At 48.4% G+C, this 26,831-nt stretch overlaps 1 protein-coding gene across 6 annotated transcripts; it reads left to right on the top strand.

Annotated features, from left to right (window-relative positions):
- Positions 1 to 331: 331 nt before the first annotated feature.
- On the top strand, positions 332 to 25,172 carry LAS1L (LAS1 like ribosome biogenesis factor). Of its 6 annotated transcripts, XM_079911499.1 has the most exons (15): positions 332 to 5,923; positions 6,701 to 6,826; positions 7,836 to 7,905; positions 8,737 to 8,818; positions 9,268 to 9,552; positions 9,836 to 9,882; positions 10,744 to 10,853; positions 12,596 to 12,681; positions 13,044 to 13,094; positions 13,408 to 13,614; positions 13,972 to 14,119; positions 19,195 to 19,748; positions 22,690 to 22,840; positions 24,179 to 24,282; positions 24,781 to 25,172. In XM_079911499.1, the coding sequence occupies exons 1-15, from the start codon at positions 5,733 to 5,735 to the stop codon at positions 24,792 to 24,794; spliced, it is 2,226 nt and encodes a 741-aa protein (XP_079767625.1). In that variant the 5' UTR covers positions 332 to 5,732; the 3' UTR covers positions 24,795 to 25,172. The 6 variants fall into 6 exon arrangements, with proteins under 6 accessions (XP_079767625.1, XP_079767621.1, XP_079767624.1 ...); XM_079911495.1 differs by lacking the exon at positions 24,179 to 24,282; XM_079911498.1 differs by lacking the exons at positions 24,179 to 24,282; positions 24,781 to 25,172 and adding an exon at positions 23,353 to 24,133.
- Positions 25,173 to 26,831: the final 1,659 nt, after the last annotated feature.

The raw sequence follows: 26,831 nt of genomic DNA, 5'->3' as shown, positions 1-26,831 counted from the left end.
CCTGCAGCATATCAAAAGCTGGTTCCCCAAATATTACCTACACAGCCTATTGATAAGACCAAACTGAGTTTATTGCTTACAGGGGTGAAGGATGACTCCAATTCTGCAAAGCTTCAGTGGAGGTGCCTCAGAGGGAGGGAAGGCAAGGTTAGAACTAAAGAATTGGAAGTTTAGTTTGACATAGGTCTTTCAATGCAGGGATTTGATTAGAATTAGGTAAGGATTATAATATAATAATCTAGGATTCGTGGAAACAGCAAGACAAGGATTTTTTTTTTTTTTTTTTTTTTTTGCGTTACGCAGACCTCTCACTGTTGTGGCCTCTCCCGTTGCGGAGCACAGGCTCAGCGGCCATGGCTCATGGACCCAGCTGCTCCGCGGCATGTGGGATCTTCCCGGACTGGGGCACGAACCGTGTCCCAAACCCGTGTCCCCTGCATCGGCAGTCGGACTCTCAACCACTGCGCCACCAGGGAAGCCCAAGACAAGGATTTTTGAGATGAGGGATTTAAAAATCTTATGGCAGTTCAAAACCTGTTGTTGTTTTCCATTGGGGAGTTAGTTGTTGGGATTTTCGGGATGTTCCTGTAATGAACCATTTGCTGAGGCAGAGGGGAGTCCTGGAAAAGTAAAGTCATGCTAATGAAGAGTAGAATAAAAATAGTGTTAGTGTAGACAGTAAGGTGTGGTTTCAGTTCTCAATGTACAGACTAAGTTTGGGAATAGAAGGTTTTGGTTCTCAGGTGTTGTGGTGTATGTCCATGACCCCCTTACATGGCAGTGATGACCAGCATTTTTCAAAAAATGAACTAAATAAATTACAGTTGAATTGTATCTAGTAAGGATGAGAATCGTTTTGTGGAAATTTTGTTTCAGGTATACATGTGTATGTGTGAAATGAGTCATGAAGTGAAATGTGTCTCTTACAATAGGTCTGGATCCAGAAATATTAGAAAACTAATGCCTAAAAAAATGCTGACAGACCCCTAAAAGGGATGATCCCCTCTCTCAGCCAGTTTACATTGCTCCAATCTAAACTTTCATGCTAATAGTAGAGGAGCATCTAGCTTTATTAAGGAGAAACACATAATCTAAGAATTGGAACAGAAGCCCTGTCCAGGTAGATTAAGGGTTAAGTGGGAACTTTGGATCTATAAGGCTGTCCGCAATTTTGGCAGAGAGCTGAAAGAAGCCAAGTCGTAACTGTTACTTCAGAACAAAAGATGGAGGCTAGACACAAATAACAACTCCCTAATGTGAGCATTATTAGTGTCTACAACCAATCCTTAAGCAGATAAAAGTTCCCTTTTGACTGAGATACAACCTATTTATTCAGGGCACTGGATAAGATGAACTATGGAGTCCCCTTCATTGGGAAGTTTTTATGATTCTAGAGAGAATCTTACAATAGAAGCAGGCAGTTAACCTGAGATGTGTTCTCTGGCTATTACCTCCCAGAGCTGATTCTGAGTATTGTTGGATAGAACAATAAATGTGACACAGTGGCTTCCATTCTCAAATGGGTTATCTACTTCTCTGAGGAAATTCTGCCACTTTATGGCTTTAGAAGGCTGGTGATTTTGGAAGGGACATTAGCCGCCCCCCACAACCTGCCCTGAAATTCCTCAGAAGGTTCCATTCCTATGGATAAGGCACTATCTTCTCCATTTAAAATGTAAATTCTCCTTTGTCTCAGAAGTTTAGCCTTTCAATTTGTTTTTCCTAGTTATCAAAAAGAGGCCTGGATTAAAAACAAAGTTTGAGAAAAACTGCAATACTACCTTAGTAGGAGTTGATGTGGTTTATTCAGGAATTCATTCAGCAAGCAAGGATAAGGCTGATTGAAGCCCTGGATTTCCCCACTTTTGAAGCTTTCATGGTCTGAAGCAGATCTGTAAACAGGTAAATCATAGCCTATGTCTGAGGTTACGGAAAGCCTGGACTTCAGAGCCTTATATACCTGGGAGGGAATTGCATTTCCCTCCTTTCTTAATGGCACCATTTAAAGCCATGCAGCTGAGCTTTGGTTTTCTCATCTGTAGACTGATGAGAATAAAACCAACTTCATAGAATTGTGAGCACCACGTGAAAGATAAAATGCACAGGGCAATTAAGGAGATGATTTTATTCAGGTTATAGCCATAGGGAGAAGGCTCAAAGAAAAGAAAGTAAATTTAGAGTTTTATAGACATAGGTAAACAAAAGAGTCATCACAAGTCTATGGGAGTCATGAGGAAGTATGGAGAGGGTCTGATCTCGGAATATGCCAGGGCAATGTGTTACTATACAATTAGCATCTTTTTTAGAACAAGAAAGGGTGAGGGAGTTTTTCAACTGTGGCTGCTTTCTTGGAGCCCAGGGCTCAGGTAAAGTTTAATGTTATCAAGCACTTAGCATGGGGCCTGGCCCATGGTAGGCATTCAGCAAATGTTTCTTTCCTTCTCTTCCTCCAATAGAAAGATGTGGATAGTGGTGTGGTGAGAAACCTGTGGTGAGAAAGGCCTGACAGATTTACTCTGCATGAGAGAACTAGATTTGACAAAGGATGTTGAATCTTAAAGGATGAATAATTTTTTGCCAAAAAGAGGGAGGAAAGAACATTATTGATAGTGCTAATGTAAGAGATAAAGGCATAGCGGCTTACAGGAGATTTGCATGTTCAGAGACTAGCTGTAACTTAAATGTGCTACAAGGAGTAACTAGACATAAGGTAGGTTAGAGCCAAATTGTAAAAATGCTTCAAAAGCCATTTAATGCCTGCTGTTTCAGGAAAATAGTCCAGGAATTTACGATTCTGACAAGATTAGATTCCAGTTTATGAGAACCCCTTCCCTGCTGTGTAAGGAATGGAGGCAGGGAGATCGGTTAGCAAAGTAGTACATGATCCAGAGAGGATCAAGGCCTGAACTAGAGCAATGGCCATGAGGATGTCAAGGAGAGGACTGAATTTAAAAAATAGTAAGTAGAATTTACTAGACAGATTATGTAGTTGTGGGGAAGGTCAGCATGGAGGTGAGGGAGGAAGTGGAATAGTGGACAATGATACTGTTAAAAGCAGTATAGGCTAATATTTCAAGTACTTACAATGTGCTGAGCACAGTTCTAAGGGCTCTACACTTATCTCTTTTAACCCACATAAGAGTCCTATGAAGTAAGTGCTCTTTTTTCTCCATTTTTAAATGAAGAAAATGAGGCATACAGAAGTTAAATAACTTGCTCAAGTTTTTACAGATAGTAGGTGGTGAAGCTAGAATTCAAGCCCAAGTTGTCTGAGTGCAGAGACTGAACTTTGGATGACTATGTGAATAGTGTTGCCATTTACTAGGATTGAAGGCTATTGGATGGGGGCAGACTTATGGGGAAAATATTTTAGTTTTGGACAGGTTGATATTGAGTGCAATTATTAAATGGGTCTGGAGCTCCAGAGAAAGATTAGGATCAGAGCTGGAGATTTGAAGGGCATCTACTTATAGGCAGGTGCTCAGAAGGGGCCTTAGGACTGCCTTAGGTGAATGGGATGCACAAATTGGGGGTGGGTAGAGGGAGGGAAATGCTGAAACATATAAGGGGAAGCAGTAGCTTGAAGACAAATTTGATCCACTTTAAGATTTTACAAGCAATGCCTTAGACTTGGAGAGTGCTCATTTAATTCAAGCCCACTGGCACATCTAGAGGTGTCCTGCAGCATCAAATGTCTAGGGATTCCTAGGATTCTTGAGCATGTGCTAGGATAGATTCCATAGTGCCTGTGGTAGGCTGAATTGCAACGCCCCCCCCCCCCCCCCACTGGCAGAACATCCACATCCTAACCCCTGGTACCTGTGAACATTACTTTATATGGTAAAATAAATAAATAAAAGAATGCTATTTTATACAGTAAAATTAATTTTAAAAATAAATTTAATTGCAGATATAATTAAATTAAAGTTCTTAAAATGGGGATATTACCCTGCATTATCCAGATGGGCCCTAAATACAATCACATGTAGTAGAGGGACGCAGAGGGAGATCTTACACACACCAAGAAAAGGTGAAGTGAAGACAAAGCAGAGAGACATTTGAAGATGCTGGTTTTGAAGATTGAAGTGATGTGGCTATAAGCCAAGGAATGCCAGTAGCCTCCAGAAGCTGGAAAAGACAAGGAATGGATTTCCCCCTAGAATAGCCAGCAGGACTCTGGCCCTGCCAGCACCTTGATTTCAGCCAAACTGTACTGATTTTAGACTTCTGACTTCCAGAACTGTGAGATAATTTCTGTTGTTTTAAGCCACCAAGTTTGTGGAAATTTGTTATAGCATCCACAGGAAATTAATGCAGGGCCTCCTCAAAGCTATCACTACTTAACAGACTTGATCCAGTAATTCCTAATTCTCAATAGGTGTCAGGCCTCATTTGCCACATATTAGACATGGTACTCTTGTTATGTGCTTTGTCAAGTTTTCTTGGAACACATGGAATAGGGAGACCCTCAAATTCATAGGGAAGGAATGGGGAAGGATAGGGCCCTTTACCTGAAAAGTACTATCCAAAAATAACCTCTAAACCAAAATGTTCATGAATGATTCCTGCAGACCTGGCAACTTCTCTGACTGGATTGAATCTTAAGGGGTCATATAAGCCATCTCCCTGTCTTTGCCTGCACACAGCTAAGAGCCTGAGCATGGAGAGGGTATCTGGTTTCTGGAAGACATCTCGCCTACTGTTTGGCATGGCTACTCAGGACAGAGTAACTATCATTCAAGAACCATGGGCAGACTAGATCTTAGGAGAAGATGGCTGGAGAAAGAAGCACATATAGAGAATGGATTGGAATTTATTGATGTAAAGTGCAAAAGAGTTACTCCCAGCAATGCTGTTAGAGTGTTAGCAACAGTTCTCTCTCATGTGTTAGATTGGAAAATAACTTCTGTGAGAAAGATTGGGACAGAGTCTTGAACATATTTTAGCCAACCCATAAAATCAGAAGGGTTTCATAATATTGCTTTCCCCTCCAGAACTCCAGAATCCCAAGAAATTGTGCAGAAAAACTAAGTATACCTTTGTGGATGTTGAAACCAACATAGCAGTGGAATGCTGGCAGAGTAAAATCCTACAATTTTCAGCTATGGAAAAGAACCTAGAGATCACCCAGTCTAAGCTCCTCACTGTACAGATGTGAAACCCAGCAGAGTTTTTTTAACCCAACTTTAGATATTTAGGTACTAGATATTTGTTCTGCAGTCTTGCTTGAGAGTCCATAGTGTTTTACTGGATCAGGTATTGATTCATGGCAATGAAAACATTAAGCGTTTTTCCAGTACACTGGACGCCCACAATCCCTCCCCGGCCCGCCAGGGAGCGCAAACTAAAATTCCTCCTGCAGCCCAGAAGTGTCCCTCCGGGTCTGGGACAGAATTCCGTTAGCAACCAGGAAATTAGCGGAACCTTGAGGCTGAATGCTTGCAGCTGGTACGGTTGCTTTGAGGAAAGAACACTTCCGGTCGGAGAGGCCGTTCCCGCAACTTGTGGTTTGGTCAGCCTCTAGCTCTCGCGTTTCGATTTGCCGCGCTAACGGTGGGAGGCGGGCTTGCGTCGGGGTCACACTCTCCCATTGGTTGCTGTTGCGGCGGCGGTTTGGAGTGAGGGTAGCACGTTGAGCTGGAGGCTGTGCGGAGTGCGGCGGCCCAAAGCCTGGCAACGAGCCCGGTGTCTGGTGGTAATCCGGGATTGAGCCAGGCCTGAGTCCCCGGGGGATGGATCGCGTGTGGAGTGCGTGGTGCGGGAAGTGCGTCAAAGAGAAAGGGTCGCCGCCACTCTGGGCCCAGCGCATCGTGGTCGCCTGGCTCAGTAGGGCCGAGTGGGATCAGGTGACAGTGTATCTGTTCTCTGACGACCATAAATTGCAGCGGTACGCGCTGAACCGCATCACCGTGTGGAGGAGCAGGTAAGGCGGCAGGCTTAGCCCTCCTGCCTGCGTGCTGGTGGCACTTCACCTCTTCCTTTGTAGAATTTCCATAAGGCCTTATTACCCAGTTTTCTCCTAAATGCCTAATGGCCCCCCGCTACGCGTAGTTTGGGCATTGCTTGTCTCCCAAGTGCCCGGGGGAAGGTCGCAGCCAAGCTCGTGCACTAATCCCTTTTGCGGAAAGAAACGGGGTGTGCCTCAACAGCCCTTTTGTCAAGTCTGTGAGCTTTGATCCTTACCTTCTCTCATCTTGGGGTGGGTGCCGATGAGAGGGCACCGCTGTGGCTGAGCCAGCCTTGTCTTAAGGAGTAGCACTCTAGGGTGGATTTCTGATTCGAAATAGAAAGGGGGTGGGGGGAGCTTGCCTGCAAAAGCATGTTTGAATGGAGCGCTTCAGTCCAGTTGGTAAGATTTAGTTGGGAGCAGACAAGGGGCTAATGCCTCCAAGAATAAGGTCTTCTCTGGGTGAAAGAGTTGAGGGTTTCACGGTGAAAGAAAGGAGTGTGTCCACACTTAATTGTTGATTGGCTGTGTAGCAGTTAGATATCCTTTGTATGTCCTAAACCAGCCTCTCATGTCCTGTGTACTATTGGATCCCAGGGACATTACCCTCCCTCTTCCCAGCTTCTTGATTTGTGTCTATCCACACACTCTTGAGCCAGTATATAATTGCAATAACCTACAACCTAGGTTCTGAGATGGAGGGTGGGCCTGTGTAAAGGACCTTTATGATGGTGCTGGACTGTGGCCCTTTAGGTTAGGCAACGAACTCCCCCTGGCAGTGGCTTCTACTGCAGACCTGGTACGCTGTAAGCTCATGGATGTAACTGGTGGCTTGGGCACTGATGAACTTAGACTGCTCTATGGCATGGCATTGGTCAGGTAAGACCTACATGGGTAGGGGTGTGGGGGGGTGGTTTTTTTGGGGGGGGGGGGCGTGGGCTTAGCACATGATAAGCAAAGTTTGGCTTTGGGTTCTACCTGAAGCAAAAAGCCTTGTGTGTCCCTGTGTATGGGTCACCTTATGATTGCTTAATGTGACAGCTTTTGGTACCCCCTGTTAACACACATTCCTCTTTTTTCCTGAGAGCCTTCTCTCTTCCGTTTTTCTTTCCCTCTCTTTGGAATGTTGGGTGGGGGTGGTTCAGACCAAGTGGTCTCTATGGGTCTCTTCCAGCCTTGACAGTTTGATTTACTTTCCCCCTTTTACTCTTTCACCCAGAGGAACTTTTCTACATGGTTCAATGCCCTTGCCCATGATTTAATGTGGATTTTCTAATCCTACCCCTACCTACACCTTTTTTCCATTCTCTCCACGAACACTGAAAGGTTACTGAGTTGTGGAAATGGAGACATGGGCCAGGAGTTCCTGATTTACAAAGCGACTCAGAGTGGTTCTAGCTGTATCATGTACATCAGGAAAAAGGTTGCCTCTGAGTTTTCTCATCTGTCAGAGTCTTTGCTTAGCTCATACTGTTTGCCTTGTCTGCCTTGAGGTCCTCCCTAGCTCTTCTTACCTTCTCCATTGTTTAGCTGTGCTCCCCATATCATTTGATGTAGTCCTTTGTTGTAGCATTTATAACATATTATGTTCTAGCATAATATATTACATTATGTCATGATTATTTATCCTAGACTGAACTCTTCAAGGCCAGAGCAGTGTCTTATTCATTTGTATGGCTTCAGTACAGGGCAGAGTCTCAGTAAATGTTAGACTGGATGGAACCATTCCTGCTCTGGTTGACACCAACCATAAGAACAGGACAGAACAGTCATTGGAAAGGTTGTGGAAATGCAAGTTGACAGTAACTCAGCAAGGTGTTTTAAAGCCCCACTGGTTTGAATAAAACAGTTACTTGGGCTATGCCACTTATTTCTCCCCCAAACTCAGGTTTGTGAACCTTATCTCGGAGAGGAAGACAAAGTTTGCCAAGCTCCCTCTCAAGTTCCTGGCTCAGGAGGTGTGTATGATAAAGTGGACTTGCTAAATTCTCTCTTCTCAGGAGGACTCACTAATGGGGCATGGGGTGATATGGATACAGTCAGACTAGCTCATCCCATCACTGTCAGCCAAGCCCAGCAAGAACCCCAGAGCCTCAACTTCTAGCTTGAAAGAAGCAGACCTGCTCCCTTGCTCATGGCTGCTATCTTCAGTGGGCTTGGCCTGCCCAGCTTGCTGGGAGTGGCCCAGGTGAAGCTGAAGCACCCCAATGCACCCCTGAGTGGGGACAGGAAAGAGGTGGCAGTTAAAGTGCCTGCCCTCTGGTTGTTGACAGTCTGAAGGAGGAGACAAACTCAGCCAAGCAGGGTGAAAATGCAAGACATTCCCGCCTTGAGTGAGTATGGGAGGTGTGTAGAGACCCAGATGGCAGACAGGTTCTCAGCCATCAAGAGAAGCTTCCTGGAGGAGGTCTGGGAGAGAAGGAGGAAGGGAGGAAGAGAGGGGAGAGTAAAGGGTACCCTGGGAGAGCAACTGGTACAGACAAGGGCAGAGGGAGGCTGAAGAAGGTGATTGTTAATGCTCATTCACAGGAATCTCTTCATTGGAGGAGGGTAGTTGGTGGTTGGGGGAGGCGAGTGTCTTCTGATTTTCAAGATCACTTCCACAGAGCGTAAAGAGAATCAGGAGACTTGGTTCCTAATCTTGGCTCTGCCACTAAGAATGGAACCTCCTCTCAGGAGCTCAGTTTCTCTATCTGTAAAATGGGGAGAAGCCAGGTTAGTTCATCTCTGTGGCCCTTTCTGCTTTAATATTTTCTAATTTCTGCACTCACACCCTCCCCCATAATCAGGTGAACATTCCGGATTGGATTGTTGAACTTCGCCATGAGTTGACCCACAAGAAAATGCCCCATATAAATGACTGCCGCAGGGGTGAGTCCCCAGGGAGTATACCTATCACAGTTTAGCCCAGAGGCCTGGGCTACGTGGCACTGTGGGGGGAGAGAGAGGGAGGAGGGTCTTCACTTGGGGTCAGAGCTGAGACTAGGGTGAGGTGAGTGAGGCATTTGCCTTGGACACAAACTTTAAGGAGTCTCTGTTCTCCCACTTGCTAGCCCCGTGCCGTTTTTGGCATCCCATCTTCAAGTCTGGTATAGGTTTTTTCTAGGAAATGTGCTGGTGAGTGGGAGGAAGCAAAGAACTCGGGGATAACCCAGAGCAAGAGGGGCTGCTTCTAGATATTTGAGATTTGTGCCTCCTTGGAGCCAAGCCTCTTACCTGGGGCCTCCCCATAATGTTAGCAAGATGAGGCTGGAGGCCTGCTAGGAGCTGCTTGCCTGGGCTGTTACTATGGCGCTGCCTTCCTTCCTCCCCTCCTTTAGGCTGTTACTTTGTCCTGGATTGGCTCCAGAAGACCTACTGGTGCCGCCAACTGGAGAACAGCCTAAGAGAGACCTGGGAGTTGGAGGAGGACAGGGAAGAGACAGATGAAGAAGACCAAGAGGAAGATAAGAACATTGTCGTTGATGACATCACAGAACAGAAACCAGAGCCTAAGGATGAGGAGAAAGGTGCAGAGCTGGATGTTAAGGCTGATGGAGACAGCGAAGGCAACAAAGAGGTTGATCCACATTGGCAAAAGGCTGTGAGACATAAAGAGTTGTATGGTAGGTGTCCTTGATACAGAAAGGGGCCCATGAGCTTGGAAGACTCGGACTTAGGTTGACTCTGGTTATTTCCCTGGCTCAGTATTTCCTCTGGGGTTGTGGTGAGGCTTAGCTTAAAAAAATTACTGTCACAAATCATCTTCCTTGAGCTCCATGAGGCAGGAGAGCCAAGAATTCTAGTTCCCAATTTACAACTCAAGAAATGAGGTGAGAGGGCTCAAAATTCCATCAGGAGCAAGGCACAGGGCTGGCTGCTCTATCTGTTTCCCTATTCTGTTTTCAGAAAGAGCCCGAGAACTGCTGGTATCCTATGAAGAGGAGCAGTTTAAGGTAAGAAAGTGCCCTTGACTTGGCCTGTTTTCATCTGCCCCAGCCATTTCTTCCCCCTTGCCAGCTACCTGAGAGAAGTCTTGAGAATGAAATTTAAAGAAAAGTGGCAAAGCTTGGAAAGCTCTTCCAAAACTCTTCTTGGAAAGAGAGAGAGGGGAAGTAGGAAGGAGACAAGAGGAGCAGAGTCCAGTTGGCCGATCCTGCACATCACTGGAAGTTTGTGGATAATCGGTCCCACTGGGTGGTAGGGAACAACAGGGTTTAGGTGGTTGCTTAGACCTGCGGTACTGCAGCTGATCAGCAGATGGCGTCCAGGAACCTTCCTAGATCAGGTGAGCTTGAGGGGTGCTGTTTTAGCAGGAAGGGAGGTAAGCTTAGAAACCATTCACCTCAACCCTTCCTTTTCACAGATGAAGAAATTGAAGCCATGGATGAGTGAAATGACTGGCCCAATGTCACATATGCAGTTAGTGATAGAACCAGGACAAGAACCTGAGTCTCCTGATTCACTTTCTTCCATAACCCATTGCTTCCTTTCACCCCTTGGTCCAAGGGTCTCTGCCCAACTCCAACCAAATGCCCCCATTGGATATCTATGTATTGGATTATCTGGTTATTGACAGCCACAGTAACAAGGGAATTTGGAGGGTGGGGAGGGAGGAAGAAGAGAAAGTCTGGAGTTTGAGAGTCAGGATATTTTTAGTTGCAGGACCAATAGGGACATTGTGGGCTCACCTCTGCATACCCTGCCGTATCCCCTGAAGGGACATGCTGAGAGGTCCTATGAGAAGGAATCCTGGAGGGATGGGGGGGTGTTACCTGGCTGAACCAGCCTTCTGATGGGACCCTCTTTGCTGGCAGGTGCTGGAGAAATTTAGGTATTTACCTCAGGCCATTAAGGCGTGGAATAACCTGTCCCCACCTGTAGAATGCATCCTGGCAGAGCTCAAGGGCATTACATGGGAGAACAGGTGTGTAACTAGGTAATCAGGGGCTGCCTACTCTCTAGGGTAGAGCGTAGCAGCCTCACTGAAATTGGTTTTCATATCCCAGCTTGCCAACCTCTGCTGTAGGAAATCCCAGGGATAATCTTGACCCACCACGGGTGACCTTGCATTTCACATGATCCTCTTCCCCAAACCCTGCCAGCTACCAGGTGGGGTTTGTCTACTCTGAGTAACTGAAATGGCCAGAGGCAGGAATGTCTACCGTCATCCATCCCCTGGCCAGCTTTGTTCCTGTTTGTCCAGTGGTATGTGGAGCTCTTGGCAACTAGGAAAAGCCGTTAACCTTTTGCTTTTTCACTGCCGATCTCTTGTCCGAGTTTGAGGTAAAAGATATATGGTAGGCACTGCTGGTCTCTTTTGAACTGCTATTAGAGAGGATCAACATCCCCTGGATAATTGTGGTTGAGGAGAGAGAGGAGGGGCCTTCCCAGGGCCTGGATCCTCCAAAGACTAAGTCCCCACTGACCCACCCAGTATGGCCATGAGCCTTATTTTCCCCTCAAAGTAGTACTCAGTTCAGTCAGAGCAGACAGTGTCTATCCATTCCTTTCCTCCCTGGCTCTTTGGGGCTTGCTACCTACATTCAGCTGGAAAGGGCTTTGGGAAGAGGTTGGAAAGAATCTGGGATGGAGCGGAGAGTATAGGAAGGTGGTGTATGTGGCAGAGTGGGCCTGGGTGGGGAGCCTGCAGTGCAGGTTAGGATTGTCCCTGGCGTCTTCTTTATTCCCAGGATACCAGTAGTTCCAAAGGTGTTTTATCAGTGTCTGCCCAGCCTAGGCTTCTTAGCTGTACCCTTCAGTAAAGGGGTGAGTGGTGGCCCCCTCCGTAGCTTGGAAAACTATCCTTGTGCTATACAGTAGCGTCTGCCTGGTCATGCTGAGCAGGCAACTGGCTGACTGTTTTAAGTGCTCTTCCTGCATAATGACCTGAGGAGATGGGAGATGGATGGAAGGACAACTCTTTCCTCCTTGAGCCTGGTAGAGGGAGGGATCTGAGCATGACAACCCTCCAGACATTGAGACACCTTGGGAGCTCTTGTTCCCCCTCAGCCCAATCAGCTAGGAGAGCCTCTCTTAGGGAACTGCTAGCTCTGGAGGAGACAGCTGGATGTTGCTGGTTTTGGTTTAAGCTAGATGGGGATGAGAGATTACCCCTATAGCTTATACTTTTAACCTCTGTATCTTAGTTCTGGGTTCTTGGGGTCCTTAGGAATGAGGATAATATAATATTTGGCCCAGCAATTGAGTCCCCAAAGTTTCTGCTTGTAAGATCTGAAAGAGGGTAACCAGGGAGAAGGGAAGCGGTAGGAGACTGGAGGACTGTCAAGGGAAACAAAGACTAAGCAGGAACTAAAGTCTAAAAGCCCTTGACCCTATAACCTCAGGCATTTAACTCCTTTGTGGGCCTGGGACTTTTCTTCATCTGTGCTTTCAGACTTGTTAAGCCACTACTGCCCTTGTTATGGGCCTTAGATTTGCCTGTGCTAGGTAAATGCTTGTTCAAAACCCACAGATCCCAGTCTTTGGCTCAGCCCCTGACTCAGGGAGGCTGAGGCCTGAGAACCAACTGTCATCTGCCTGCCTTTTCCCCCATGCTGGTTTGGCCATTTGAGTCAAAGGCATTAGCTGCCTTGGGAGTGGGTAGGGGAGTAGAAGAGGGTCTTCTGCCTGTTTCATTTTACTTAATTTAGTGTCCTCTTGCTCCAGGGAGGCTCTGCTAGATGCTTTTCTGGATGACGGCTTTCTCATCCCCACATTTGAACAGTTGGCGGCTTTGCAGTTAGACTATGAAGGTAGGGTCCTGGAGGCTCGATGCAGCCTTAGGGTACTGTGTATCCTGGGCAAGAACACCAGGGGTGGGCTGGGTGGCCCTGGACTGGGAGGTAAGGGCTGTTTACTGCTGTTCCATAGCTACTGGAAGCCCTCTTGGCTGAGCAGAACATGTAGCCCCACTGATAAGTAGTTATTGGGCTATCCTTAGGTGGCCTGGAATTGGGTGGGGTGAGGTGGGCTGGGGTGGGCTGGGGTGGGGGTGGGGGTCTTAATGCCATTATTGTGCTATGTTAATTGTGATCTAGCCACTTGGTAGAGAGCTAGAACAGCAGAACTGGAAGGGCCTTGTGAGGTCATCTAGTCCAACATCCTCATGTTACAGATGGGCAGACTGAGGTCCAGAGAGGGGAAAGTACTGACCCAAAGTCACACAGTGAGTTATTGACAAAGCCGAAGCTAGAACCAGAACTCTTTTTCTTTTATATTCTATTTTGAGTCAGTTGTTGTTTACCAGATACTAACTGGTTTCTCTCCCCGCTCTTCTACTTTCCTCTTTCCTCCTGTTCTGCGGTGGCAACTCTGTTATTGTTGGTGGGGCCCCCTCTTCTTCTCCCTCTCTCTCCTCCTCTTCCTCTCTTCCTTCTCTCTCTCCCTCTTTCCCTTTCTCGCCTTCTTCCCTCCCTCCTTCCTTCTCTCTCCCTCTCTGCCTCCCCTTTTCCTGTCAATGGGTGTTTCTCACAAACCAGAAAACGTGGACTTGAATGACGTCCTGGTGCCAAGGCCGTTCTCTCAATTCTGGCAGCCCCTGCTCAGGGGCCTCCACTCCCAGACCTTCACACAGGCCCTGCTGGAAAGGATGCTCTCTGAGCTGCCAGCCCTGGGGGACACTGGGATCCGGCCCACCTACATCCTCAGATGGACCATTGAACTGATCGTGGCTAACACCAAAACTGGTGAGGGAGACTAGCCCTAGCCCCAGGGCCTAATGCAGCCCAGGCAAGAGCATCTGCCACTGTGCTCAGCTCTCGACTGAATAGCACCAGGAGGACACATCCCTTGTGAAAGGTTTAGGTCTGCCCAAGAGGGCCCCACAGCAGCAGTGGACAAATCTCCCTTCACATTTTTCTTCTCAGAACCAAGTAAACTGGACTGGGGCAAAGGGTCCTGAATACTTTGAGCAATTGGGAGGTATAGAATGGGGAGTCGGAGTCTGGGGAGACAGGGATGGGCAGAGCCAAGCTTTTCAAGGTGCAAGATTGGGTGGGGGGGATTTCTAGTTCCTTCTCCTCAGGCCCTCTCTTCTCTCTCAGGACGGAACGCCCGCCGGTTTTCTGCAAGCCAGTGGGAAGCGAGGAAGAACTGGAGGCTATTCAACTGCTCTGCCTCCCTTGACTGGCCCCAGGTGGTTGAGTCCTGCTTGGGTTCACCTTGCTGGGCCAGCCCCCAACTCCTTCAGCTGTAAGTCTCTTGAATTCCATTCGGTAAGAGGGTGAGACCCTGCAGGCCTCAGGGCCACACAGCCCTAGAATGGCACAGTTGGACGAGCCCTTGCAAGGACATCTAGTCCTGTCGCCGTCCTACTAACAGATGAGAGAATTGAGTCCCAGAGAGGGTAGGGTATTCTTGCCTAAGATCACAGAGCTTAAGACATGGCTGAACTGAGTCCAGTATGAAAATGGACAAGGCAACCCCCCTAGAGTGGTTAGCACAGTGGCCTGTACAGAGTAAGTGCACAATAAATGGTAGCTGCTGTTTATTATTGAACCCATTCTTCTGACTTTACGCCCAGTGCTGTCTCTATTATCTTCCCAAAATATACCTCTCATAGGTGCTTAACTACCTTCAGTGGCTCCTTACTGCCTTCCTAATGAGGTCTAGGCTTCTTAGCCTGACATTCAAAGATCTTTCTGATTCTGCCCCAACCTATCATGACAACCATACCTCCTGTGATTCCCCTTTACCCAGTCTACTCTGGGCGCTGTGGTCAAACTGAATATTGTGCTGGTTCCTGTAAATACCTGTGGTTGTCTCACTTTTTTTCTGTCATTTCCTGACCCTGAGCCACTTCCCTCATACTCATGGAAGGCTTTAGCACCCAATTCTCTTCCTGCTTTCTGGAATGATATCTGTTTCATTTGAGTGACCCATCTGACACTGCAGCTCCTCACCTCCAGTGACCTTCATTCTCCACTACACTCAGCAACCCACTTCCATCACTCAGAGCTATTCCACCTCTGAAAGCTTACATCCCAGCATCCCACTCGGTGACCACCACCTGTTGTCCTACCAGTTCTCACCCTCGTATCCCACAACATCTGCTCTTTGCCTGCCTCCAGACCTCCATCCCTCCATTTCTTACCCGCCTCAATTTTGCTTCCCCTCAATCCTATCTGTGGTTGATCACTTCAACCACTCATCATCAGCATCCTCAGCTCTGCCCATCCCTTGGTGTGTCTGACTTGCAAACCCCCAAGCTAGGAGTGATCCTCCCCACTCTGCTTCTCCCACTCCTCAGCCCAGGTAGCTGAGCTCTGCTGGAGAAAACCACATAGCCCTGCAGATTGCTGCCACTGCAGAGGTATGATTTTTAATCTCAAGCCAGGCCTCAGTTCTGCTTGTCTGAACTTTTACTTGTTTTCTGCCCACTTTCTCTCCTGTTTCCTGACTGTTCTGAAAACCTTACCACTCATCTCAAGCCCCATCCCCCCCTCCCATTTCACCCTAGCTTCCTCAAGCACATGGAGGCCTCCAGCAGGGCCCCCTTGACCTGAGGTCCAGCCCTCATGAACTGATCTTCGGCTACACTCAACGTTGTCGCCAGTCTCAGTATGAGGTGGCCTTGCCCAACCTCAAAGCCTTCCCTCCACTTGTGCTCTCTGCTAGCATCACTGGGGCCTCACCCCAGCCTCTCCTTTGCTCTACTGGCTCTTACTCTTCAACCTGTGAACAGTGCCTGAGTTTTTCTTATCTTTAAACCAAACAACAACAACAACAACACAAGCAAAATCTCCTTTGACCCTGCATCCCTCTGTTGGGTTATCACTAGCTTATCACTCCTTCCTTTCCTATCAAAACATCTCAAAAGAGTAGTCTATACTCAGCAGTCTCAATTTCCTCACTACCTTCTTACTCCTCAAGCTGCTGCAATTTGGCATTCATCCCCAGAGCTGCTTTGACCTAATTACCAAATCCAGTGGGCCCTTGTCCATTGCCTGTCTGCCGCATTGATGCTGTTTACCACTCCCTCCTTCAAATGCCTGTGCTTTTTTACTAGTTCCAGTAAAGTGCCAAAGCTCAAATCTCTTTATCTAGCTCAGGCCTTTCCCCTAAGATTAAACCTCCTGTATTTGACCGCATGCCAGATATCTCCCCTTAGATGGCCTCCAGTCACCTTACTGTGACCAAAAGAGCATGGGTCATCTTACTCCCCACCCCAGCCCCAAAGTGAACTTCTTCCTCTGCTCCCTATCTCACTTGGTGGCAGCACTATCTACTGTGTCATGTTGATTCTCTCAAGTACTTCTCAAATCTGAGATTCGTGTCTATTTCCCCTAGTGTCTCCTTCCCTCTATCAGACTAAGCTTTTCAAGGACAAGGGTTCTGCATTAGCCATCTGTGCCCCAGCACGCCATGCAAGTCCAGGCCCCAAATAAACCTCAGTAAATGCTGAACTGAACTGTACTCTGCTGTCTCATTGCCAGCAGTGCTGTCTTTGGTGGGAGCTGAGTCCAGGCTTGAGGAATAAATGAAGTGGGAGTCTGGATGCTAAGACCGTCTTAGTCCCCTGATCTTTCCCATGGAGTCAGAAAGTCTTTCTTGAACCCTAATGACATTTGGGGCACAGTTGTATCTTATAAGTAACTTATAAGAGAAAAAAGTAGCCTTGTTGACAAAAGACAGCCAGTTCAAGACCTCCAGGAGATGAGACTGAACCAAACAGCCAAATCTCCAGATGTGTATGCTCTAGACTGGAAGTGATATGGATGGGTGGGAAACTGGGAGGAGAACCAAAAAATCCTAGAGGCATTTGAGCAATTCCAGCAAGAGAAAGAATAAAGGAAATTTCAAAATTCTGAAGGAATATGGCATATGTATGTAATGGGGGGAGGGAATGAAAAGAGCAGCATGGAAAGGTTGGATAAGTGGCCTTCAAGGTACTTTCCAATCCTAAGTGCCTACAGAGTGGAAGCTGCTGGTCTTGGAGAAGTCTGGACCACAGAGATCTTCTCCCAACCCAAGCATACCAGCGGGATGCGACACATGCCAGCAGTAACAGCGGCTCACTTGGGTACGATTTCTTGTGCACAGATCCTGCCTTTCGCAGATAATCGGTGAATCTAGTCCTAATCATCCTGTTACACAGATTGGGAAATGGGATTTCCCCAGGTATTAGGCTGCAAGTCAGTAACAAGTCTGCAAGTCAGAGCTGGGGCCAGAAACCAGATTCCAGATATACTGTCCTTACTCCTGTGCTTTTTCTACAGTGTTCCATTAGATTGCACATACAGAACATGACTTTTCTTTTCCCCACAGGAAAAATAAAAGATACCACTGGCAATTAAGTGTCGGACATGGTGCTGTGTTTGTAGAAGCATTTTCATTTAACTTGACACAGCAGTCTTTGGAGGTGGAGATATTATATACTTTTATTTGACAGATAAGAAAGACACCAAGGTTCTGAATAGTGTGAAGTGACTTATCCAAAAGTCATGCAATTTGTTGGTGGTGGGACAGGGATTTGGGCCCAGGGCTTATGAGTCCAAAGTCCACCTTCTTTCCACCAGCCTGACCTGTGACCTTCTCAGTCCCTAGCTGTGACCAGGCAAACCCGAGGAAGGAGATGGATTTTAAGATTCATATCACCCCTGCACCTCAGTGGTCAGACAAGACAGCTTGAGAGAGTGGGTGTGTAATAATAATAAACAGTGGTAATATGGCATCTTGCCAATATAAAGTGCCTGGGAATATTTATTATTAATCCTACAAATGGACCACAGTGAGAGGGAAGAGAGTTTCTCTCTGGCTTTTCCTCTTAGTAGTAAGGCTGGAAGCTTTTTGAGAGCTTCCCCCAGCCAGCCAATATCAAGTCAGTTTGAGCCAGTGCCATCTTGGAATGTGAAATTAGCCCTGCAGAGAGGGTCTCCCAGTGGAGTCACTAGCTCCCAGCCCTACCCCCAGCAGCCAGTGACCAGCAACCACACCTATGTGTCTGGTCTGCCTATGGGGCCCAGAGAGAAAACAGCCCGCTGAGCACATGGCCCTTCCTTCTGTGAACAACCCACAATTCAAACTCAATACACTTAGAAGGAAACTATCCATCTGTCCATCCTACCATGCCTCCAGCGGTGACCAGGTGCCTGCTGGGTGCCCAGTTCTATGTGAGGCTCTGCAAGGGGTACTCACCCTCTTCCTCCCCAGGAGCTCTCCTTCCCAACCGCTCTGTGTTTGTTGGTGGTTTTGCTGTTAGCGCCGTCCTTTGTATGCACGATGTTGTCATCTTTAACTCCCCTCTGCCTTCCCCCCTACCATCTGATCACCAAGCCCTGCTCTCTGTCTGTCCTTCATAGCTTCTCTCCCTCCCATCGCTGCTGCCAGTGCCCTAGGTCAGCCCTCACCGACTCTCCCTGACTCCAGGCTGCCCCACCCAGGCCATCCTCCACATGGTCACCATGGTGATCTTCAGAAATGCAGCCTTCACCTGTGCTTGAGCACACGTCAGATGACCCCCTCCACCCAACACACACACACTTAACCTTTGCAGGCTTCTCTTGCTCCCACAGCTGCTCAGCACAGCCCTTCCGCTCGAGCCAGGCTACTCTCACCGCATGCACACAGCCCGGTGTGCTCGCTCTTGTCTCTGCACAAAGCCTTCCCTTGATCTCTCCTGCCCTCCTTGTGCTCTCTGCCTCCCCCCAGCTCCTGTAGTGCCCAGGTCTGCATTGCTCATCTGGCCTCCCGCCCACATTCTGCTTTGTCTTGTCAGCTGCTGCTTTTTTTTTTTCTTTTCCTCCATTCCAGGCTGGGCTGTAGTTGTCTCCCAAAAGGGATCACACTTTGTGTTCCATGCAGAAGGAGCACAGCACACTTCCAGGCATATCTTTAGAGCTCAGGATACATTGCTCGGCTAAAGAGAGGGATCTATTCTCATGTCCAGCCCTGCAGGCCTGTTGGCTAGTTTGTGTATTTACATAGCATTTCAGTACAGATTAATAGCTCTCATTTATTGATTGCTTACTATGTGCCAGGCACTGTGCCAGGCATTCTGTGTGAGCTATCTTATTTACTCCTTTCAACAACCCTCTAAGTTAGGTGCCATTATTGTCCTCATTTTACTGAGAGTGGAAGTGAGCCACAGAGATGAATTACGGAGCTCGTTCAGGGTCCATGGCCCTACTGTATCTGTGTTTTGTCTGCTCTACTGCACTGCCTTTCAGAGGCAGGTCTGGAAGCTCAGAGACCAAATTGAAACTGGAGTTTTGGGATATAAAATGACTTGAGATTTTGAATCTTTCTTACTCCATCCCTCTGCTCAGCATCTTCAAAGCCATGGGGCAGGTCCTGCCAGACGAGGAGCAGGAGAAGCTGCTGCGCATCTGTTCCATTTATACCCAGAGTGGAGAAAACAACCTGGTGCAGGAGGGCTCAGAGGCTTCCCCCATTGGGAAGTCTCCATACACACTGGACAGCCTGTACTGGAGCCTCAAACCAGCTGGCTCGAGCTCTGGACCTGAAGGAGAAGCCCAGCAACAGGAGGAACAGGGCAGCCTTAATGATGCCAAGGAAGATGAGAAGAAGAAGCAAGAGGCCTTGGAAGACCAGATGGAAGAGGAGGAGGGAGAGGAGGAGGAAGAGGAAAATGATGACCAGAAGTGGGAGGAGGAGGAGGAAGGTGATGATGATGACGACGACGACGACGACGATGATGACGACGACGATGATGACGACGACGGCGAAGATGAGGAGGAGGAAGACAGGATGGAAGTGGGGCCTTTCTCTATGGAGGAAGAGTCCCCCACTGCTGAGAATGCCAGGCTCCTGGCCCAGAAAAGAGGAGCTTTAGAGGGCTCTACATGGCAAGTTAGCTCAGGTAAGAAGCCTGATATCCACTTTCTCCCCACATCTATCTTCCCTCTCTGGCTGGCTCTTGAGGCTTCCCTTCACCCTAGAGAAAGGATGGAAAGTAGCAGGAGGTAGCCAGCATGAGGCAAGCCTGGGAGACAGCCTGGTGTGTGGATGACAGCTGGTTTCCCTCCCCCTTAAGATGGAGCATGTGAGCGCCAGGGACCTTAGCACTGTCATGCTGCCAGCTGCCTCATGCAGAGAGCATATTCAGAGAGGTTGGTGTGGGTGTGGGCACTGGGCAGCAAAACACAGAAAGCTAGAGTTAGGTGGTTGATATGTGTATGATTCTGCGTGTGTTTTTCATGTGCAGTGATCAGGGCAAGGAGCCAAAGAATAGTGCTTTCTGTGTATATGTGAATGTGTATGGACACGTGGAGGCTGGTTGGTGATAGGACAGGATTTTGCTGTGTGTATGAGAAAGAAGGAACCCAAGGGTATTCAGTCAGTGGAAGTGGAAATGAGATCAGAAGGGGGAGAATAAGGAGCAGTGCAGTTTTTTGGTGAGTATGCAAGTTAGTGAGACAAAGCCAGGAGGGAGCAGGGGGTTGAATGGTAGGTGGAGGAACATGAGTCAGCTCCTGAGGGTGGTTTTTTGAATGCCCTCATTTGGGTTGGGGAGCAGGAACCTTAAGGCAGGGGGACTCCGCAGGAATGAACAGTCTGATGTGTGCACATGGGCATGTGTGTATGTGTACACGCTGGAGGCAGGGGTAGACATGGGGCACAGCCCATGTGATGGAGCCTGGGGCTGGGACTGGGTATGCTGTGGGGTAGGCTTGGTGGGGAACAATAGGGAGAGAAAGGGGAAGCAGTGAAAGAGCTTAGGGGGAAAGTGAAGTCTTTGCCCTTATGGACGTGTGTGTGGAAGGGCTGGGACATAAAGGCCCTGAGTGCTACAGATGGGGGAACATATTTGTGTGTGTGTGTGTGTGTGTGTGTGTGTGTGTGTGTGTGTGTGAATGGGTATTGCTTGCATGTGCTGGACAAACCAAGGCACAGCAACAGAGAAATCTCTTAGAGCAAGGAGGGCTGTGTTTGTAAATATTCAAAGGGAGGGGCAGTGACTCAGGCAGAATTTTGTGTGTGTGTGTGTGTGTGTGTGTGTGTGTGTGTGTGTGTGTGTGAGAGAGAGAGAGAGAGTAGGGGTTGTGAAAAGAGAAAGTGTGAAGTGGGCTGTATGTGCATCTGTGCATACATGCACACATGGTCATATATGTTTTTGGAAGAGGAGGCAGGGTTGCTAAGACCTATGAGGACCAGGAGGCATCTGTATGAGGGAGAGAAGTGGAAACAATAAGAGGTGGGGGGATATGGAAAGGCCTGAAAACAGGCAGTGAAACAGCCATGTTGAGATGGCCTGTGTGGTCTGTGCTATCACTGAGGGGACATGTACAAAGGTATCAGGCTAGAGAGCCAAGGGCAGTGATGTAGACAGGGTTGGGAGTAGGGAGGATGGTCAGGTCAGTGACAGACATGGGGGAATGGTCCCTGTGTACAAAGGTGTCTTTGTATACATAGGGCAATGCAGGGTGTTAAGAGTCACAACTTCCTTCGTGTAAGAGAGCCAGGGATGGGGAGATGGGCAAGCAGAGGTACAGCCCTTCCTGCGGGAGTTCTTTGGGTAACATAAAACTCTAGTCCAGGGTTGATACTTTCCAGAATGCCAGGGGCATAATGACAGGGAGAATTCTTTGGGTACCAGGGAGATGCAGGAGGCCAGAAACTGGATCTACTTGGAGGAGCTCACCAGTGAAGGCTTCGCTTGAAAACACTGGATGCACTAGTGTAAGGATGGGGAAGGGATTTAATATAATACTGTGTGGAGGGTACTTAAGTGATAGGACAGAGTGGGTGGGGAGTGCCTGACATGGTCCATTCCGAAGTGGAGTATGGCAGGGGCGGGGAGGGGTTGTGAATGTGGAAAGGCCTAGGGCATTGAAATCTTTCCCTCTCCCCCTTGTTGTTACTTCCTCTGTATGTGTATACACATATGTGGAGATGCAGGGATGTTAAAATTTCTGGTTTGTGTGCCTGTGCAGGAGAAGTATGAGAGGCAGGGAGTAAAACTGGAAACATTTGTTGAGTGGAGGGTTTGGTCAGTGTGCTTATGTATGTATATTGAGGCACCTATAGGGGGTGGGATATGCAATGAGACAGTCCTTTCCTAGAGAAGGGATGTTCTTTGTGTGCACATCTGGGGCAACAAGACCTTGCAGGGGGCAGGGAGAGCATGATAACTGCTGAGAGAGTGTTCCCCCTGAGGTGGTATGTGGGCCTGTATGTATATCTCTCAAGGCAAGGCTACTAAGAAATGATGTGGCACTCAAACATGTTGGGAGGGGGAGGGGTGGTTGTGCATAGATGTGTAGGATATCTAGGTCATTCAGATATGCAGAGGTATCTTTCAGTTTGGGGAGGAGGTGTGGTGGGAATTCAGGGGCATCCAGACTCTCCAGGATATATATATATGCGTGTGTGAAAATAGGGGTGGGGGTGAGCGATTGAGGCAGTGATACAGCCAGGTCTGAAGAAGGTGTCATCTGTATCTGTGTAGGGACATGTTTGGGGAAGTAGGAGAAGAAGAGTGGAGAGGAACAAAAATGTCTACAGTTGTGATAGTTGTGTGCATGGTATGCGGGGGTTGGGGGTGGCTGTGGTGGGGGTGCTGCATGTGAACACATAGGAGGACCATGAAGAGTGTATGGGGGAGTATGGAAGGGACAGGGAATGCTAAGGTGGAGAGGAGAAATGATGAGAAATGATGCAGAGAGGAGTGAGGATGAAGATACACAGCCTGTGCTGAGCAGGCTAAGTAAGGTGGGTGGATGGACAGAGTAGGTGGGCTTGTGCACCCATATGAGAACTAGCTCATCAGCCCTCTCTTGCCTCCTCACTTTGCTCCACAGAAGATGTACGATGGGACACTTTCCCCTTAGGCCGAATGCCAGGTCAGACTGAAGACCCATCAGAGCTTATGCTGGAGAATTATGACACCATGTATCTTTTGGACCAGCCTGTGCTAGACCAGCGGCTGGAACCCCCAACATGCAAGACTGGGTGAGTGCCCATGGCAGCAGGATTTCTCACCCCTTTCTCTGCCTCCCACAGGAGGGAGGGAGGAAGGGAAGAACATAGAGTGGGGTGGTTGGGGGAGGTAACTGTCCCCAGTCAGGGCCAAAATGAGTGAAATATAAGCTCCAGTCCCTGGCTGGGCCCTTGCCAGGAGTCCCAGCCCCTAGTGTGGGGGACCAGTGAGGCAGCCACACAGAACTGGCTTGGCATCCCTCTCAGATTGCATCTGGTTTGTGCATGCATGCATGTGTGTGTGTGTTTATGTGTGTGTGTGTGTGTGTGTGTGTGTGTGTGTGTGTGTGTGTGTGTTTATTGGGAAGGGAGAGGTCCATAGCTTTCAACAGATTCTCTAAAGGATCCACCACTCCTAAAAAGTCAAGAACGGGTGCTCTAATTAACTTCTTCATGTTCCTGAGGAGAAAACTGAGGCCCAGAAAGGGGAAGAGATTTGTCCAAAGGTGCACAGAGTAATCAGTAGGCCTCCCTGCACTGTCCAGGCATCTTGGTAGCAAGGCCTATGCAGGGGTCCATGCTGTCCCTCGAAACTCACCTCTGGATCACAGGCGTAGGAGCCCTTGGGTCATCAGGAAGGCAGGAACCAAGCAGCCCTTGCTGAGGGGCTCTGCTGGTAACACAGAGGAGCCCGTCCAGAGGGCCTGTACATTCCAGAATGTGGGGCCATTGTGACTGGGACAATCCTGTGAGTACCAGAGAGAGACCTCTGTGGGCCCCTGAAACAGTCTGTCCCTGTGCTGCCTGCCCACTTCATGGGAGATGAGCCCTTCTTCCTCTAGACATTCAGAGAGAGGGCTATGGAACCCAGGGACCCCAGCAACAGGCCAGGGCCAAGGCAGTGTCATGGACTCTCTGCTGTAAGCCGGGGCAGCAGGCCTCTTGGAGAGAAGAGGAGGCAGTGGGGGAAGCCAGGTTGTCTGTAGTTGCGAGTGGGGCCCACATGTCTGAGAGAGAGACCTCCTCTCCCTTGGGTAGGGCTGTCTTGATGAACATCAAGGTATCAAGGGTGAATTGTGGGCAGGTAGAGCTGTTTTATCCAGAAGGAGGCCCAGTCCCACACCCCCTGTAGTAGGGAGACTTCCTCAGCTGGAGCCAGCGTGCCTGCCCCTGCTCCTTGTCTCAGCTCCACCCCGACTTGGCTGTGTGGCCTTGAGCAAGTCCTTTTTCATCTCTGAGCCTCAGTTCCCTTGTCTGTGAGATGGTGAGTGATGGGAGGGGATGGGGCTAGATCATCTCTAAGGGTTTTTTCAGCTGCATTAGTGTAACCGTGGATCTCCCTGAGAGGAAAGATGATGGCTTTGCTCTCAGCTGTCACCCTCATCTACCTGGAAGAACTTTTGACCTGCAGGAAGCAGGGGAAGCAAGAGTGTTCCGAGCAGGGCCAGGGAAGAGGAGGGCAGTCTTCTCCCTAGGTCAGTTCTGCAATCCTGAGATGGGAGCTGGGCCTAGCCCTGCAGCCTAAGCCTGGCCTTGGGCCCCTTAACCTGCTGTTGGGGTGGGAGGGATCCAGCCCAGGGTCCTCTGGGCCCCCAAGATCTAGGGCCTTAGAAGAAAGCCTATTAAGGCAGCCACTTTTAATGCCTTCCTGGGGGTAGGGTGGTACGGGTCTTCCTTTCCTACCTCAACCCAATTAGCTCTGCTTTAATCTGGTTTATGTACTGGGGTTCTATATAAAGTTTCATTTGAAAAATTCCACTCCTTTTCTCCCTCCTCCCTCAACTGAGGGCAGGGCAGAGCCACCCCTGGGGCCCATCTTGAAGTGGTTTCTCAGATGTGTTCCAGTCTCTTTGTAAAGCCAGGCAAGAGGGTGGGCCCTTCCCATAGACACACACATCAAGCACCCTTAGCCCCTCTAGAGCCTAAAGCTGCCTCCTTCCCTGACTGACCTCCCCTCTCCCCTCTCTTTGCAGCACCCTGGGCCTGAGCTGCAGCATTGGCAGTGGCAACTGCAGCAACGGCAGCAATGACAGTGGCAACTTGGACGGCCTTCTCTGGAGCCAGGGCCAGCTGCATGGGCTCAAAAGTGGCCTACAGCTCTTCTGATGCCAGCCCTGGTGCAGGTGTTCATCCAGTGCTACTGGGGCAATAGCCCACTCTCCCCCACTCTGCCAGTGCACCTAATGCTCCATAAAACAAGCTGGGAGACAGCCTGCATCAGCCATATCAGCTCAGCTTTCAAAGTCACAGTAGGATTCAAAATCACAGTAGGATTTTGAATATGTTTTATTTTGTTTTGCTTTGTTTCATTTTGTTTTTTGTTTTGAAAAACAATAAACAGGCAACTGTTTTGGTGTTTGTGAGATGAGGGATTGTGTGCTTCTTCCTTTATTCTGGGGGCTCCGGAAAAGGTGGGATCATAACAGAGCAGGATCTGGGTCCACTGCCCCTTTTTTGCCTTTTTTTCTGACTCAAACCATTTTCACTCCCCTCATTGGAATGTAGTGTGAGGCCAGCTCACTAGGAAGCATCAGGCCCCAGAAGAGGCATTGTTGGCCATAAAGCCCAGCCAGCATCAGGGGAATCTGCTCAGAACCTCCCTGACAGCTGGAAGACCCAGGTCTTCCTGTTGCTATTCAGCAGGCTTCTGACTCATTTACCTGCCTGCCCTCACTGGGCACCAAACAGCAGTTGAAAGTCAAAGAGAAACCTTTCTTTGTCACCTTTTTGCCTAGAAAAGATGAAGTGGACTTCCCTGTGGTATGCACTGGAACAGAGAAATGTCTAAGGGACTGAACCAGAGTTCTTCTGTGGTCACCCAACTCCTTCAGACACTCAGAGTGCCTTACTTACCCTGTCAGCCCTGAGCTGCCAAGAGACAGGGATGAATAAAATATGTCTCACCGGTCAGGGCCCTCTGCTGGGTGAAAAAGGACAAAGTCCACCAATTATGGTAACCTGATGCCTTTGTTAAGTGTCTTAAGAAAGCCCCAGTGTACACAAGTTGTTTGTTTTTCTCAGGATGATATTTCCAGGGTGGTGGTTGACTGAGGTTAAGATTGGCTACAGTATCTCCCACCCCAACTTGGGGAAGTGATAACTGGGTGAGAGAGTGGGCATCTGTGGGGCCCGTTTGGGCCCAGATAAGGTGAAACAAGGGACAGAACCAGGCCACATTCCAGCCAAGAAGCTGGCTCTAGAAGCGGCTGAGCCAAGGAATGGTGAAAGGAAGGAGAGGGCATATGCTATAAAATGCCAAGGAGGAATTGAGTGTAAGTGTCCTGCCAGAGCCCAGTCAAGGGTTTAAACTAGTTAAGACTCTAAGGAGTCCCCAACACCTCTTAAAAGATATCCTGAATATCTTTGTGGGTATGTGTATGTAATCATTTTTCTAGAACTAGTTCACAGGTTTAATCAGATTATCAAAGTGGTCCATGAGCCCAACAGCTGAAAAGGTTACAATTTCCTATCCTGTGTGGACCCAAGCACCAGTCATGGGCCAAGCAGTCTCCTGCACAGGTTAATGCAAAGTCAGGTTCCCTCCAACTCTTCCCTCTCCTGCCAAATGCTAAGTCTTAGCATCCAGGAATGTCAGATCTAACGGAGCCCTCAAGGAGGATCTAGGCCACATCTAAAGGGATTTGCAAATGTGTATTCTGGGACATAGCCTCAGCATCTGCCCTGTGGGGAGATAGGTGCTGCAAGCTCTTGGTTCTGTCCAGCACTTCTCTAAAGCAGCCTGGATTTTTATCTATTGTGTATGTATTGGTATTGTATATAAGATTTTTTTTTCAAAGTGGACTTTGCTGCCAAAAAAATAGTTTAGAAATCATAGTTCTAGTCTAGCCCCCTCATTTTATACATTGAGACACTAAGGCAGAGTAAAAGGGAAGGGATTTGCCTAAGGACACAGAACAAGTTAACAGCTTGGTGTAGAACGAGTTTCTTGTAATATCAGCATCACCTGGGTACTTGTTAGACATGCAAATTATTGAACCCCACTCCTGGCCTGGATCAGAAATGT

The sequence above is a fragment of the Stenella coeruleoalba genome (genome assembly GCF_951394435.1).
Source record: "Stenella coeruleoalba genome assembly, chromosome: X".
NCBI classification, from domain to species: domain Eukaryota; kingdom Metazoa; phylum Chordata; class Mammalia; order Artiodactyla; family Delphinidae; genus Stenella; species Stenella coeruleoalba.
Note: the sequence above shows the minus strand (reverse complement) of the source record. Positions and strands in the feature narration are given on the sequence as shown.

What these genes read in the sequence shown, in the direction of transcription:
- LAS1L (XM_079911498.1), top strand. Translation starts at nt 5,733, where the DNA reads ATGGATCGCGTGTGGAGTGCGTGGTGCGGGAAGTGCGTCAAAGAGAAA. An exon ending in CGTGGCTAACACCAAAACTG is followed by an intron (nt 13,615 to 13,971) that starts GTGAGGGAGACT and finishes CTTCTCTCTCAG; the next exon opens with GACGGAACGCCCGCCGGTTT. An exon ending in CCCCCAACATGCAAGACTGG is followed by an intron (nt 22,841 to 23,352) that starts GTGAGTGCCCAT and finishes TGCACTGTCCAG; the next exon opens with GCATCTTGGTAGCAAGGCCT.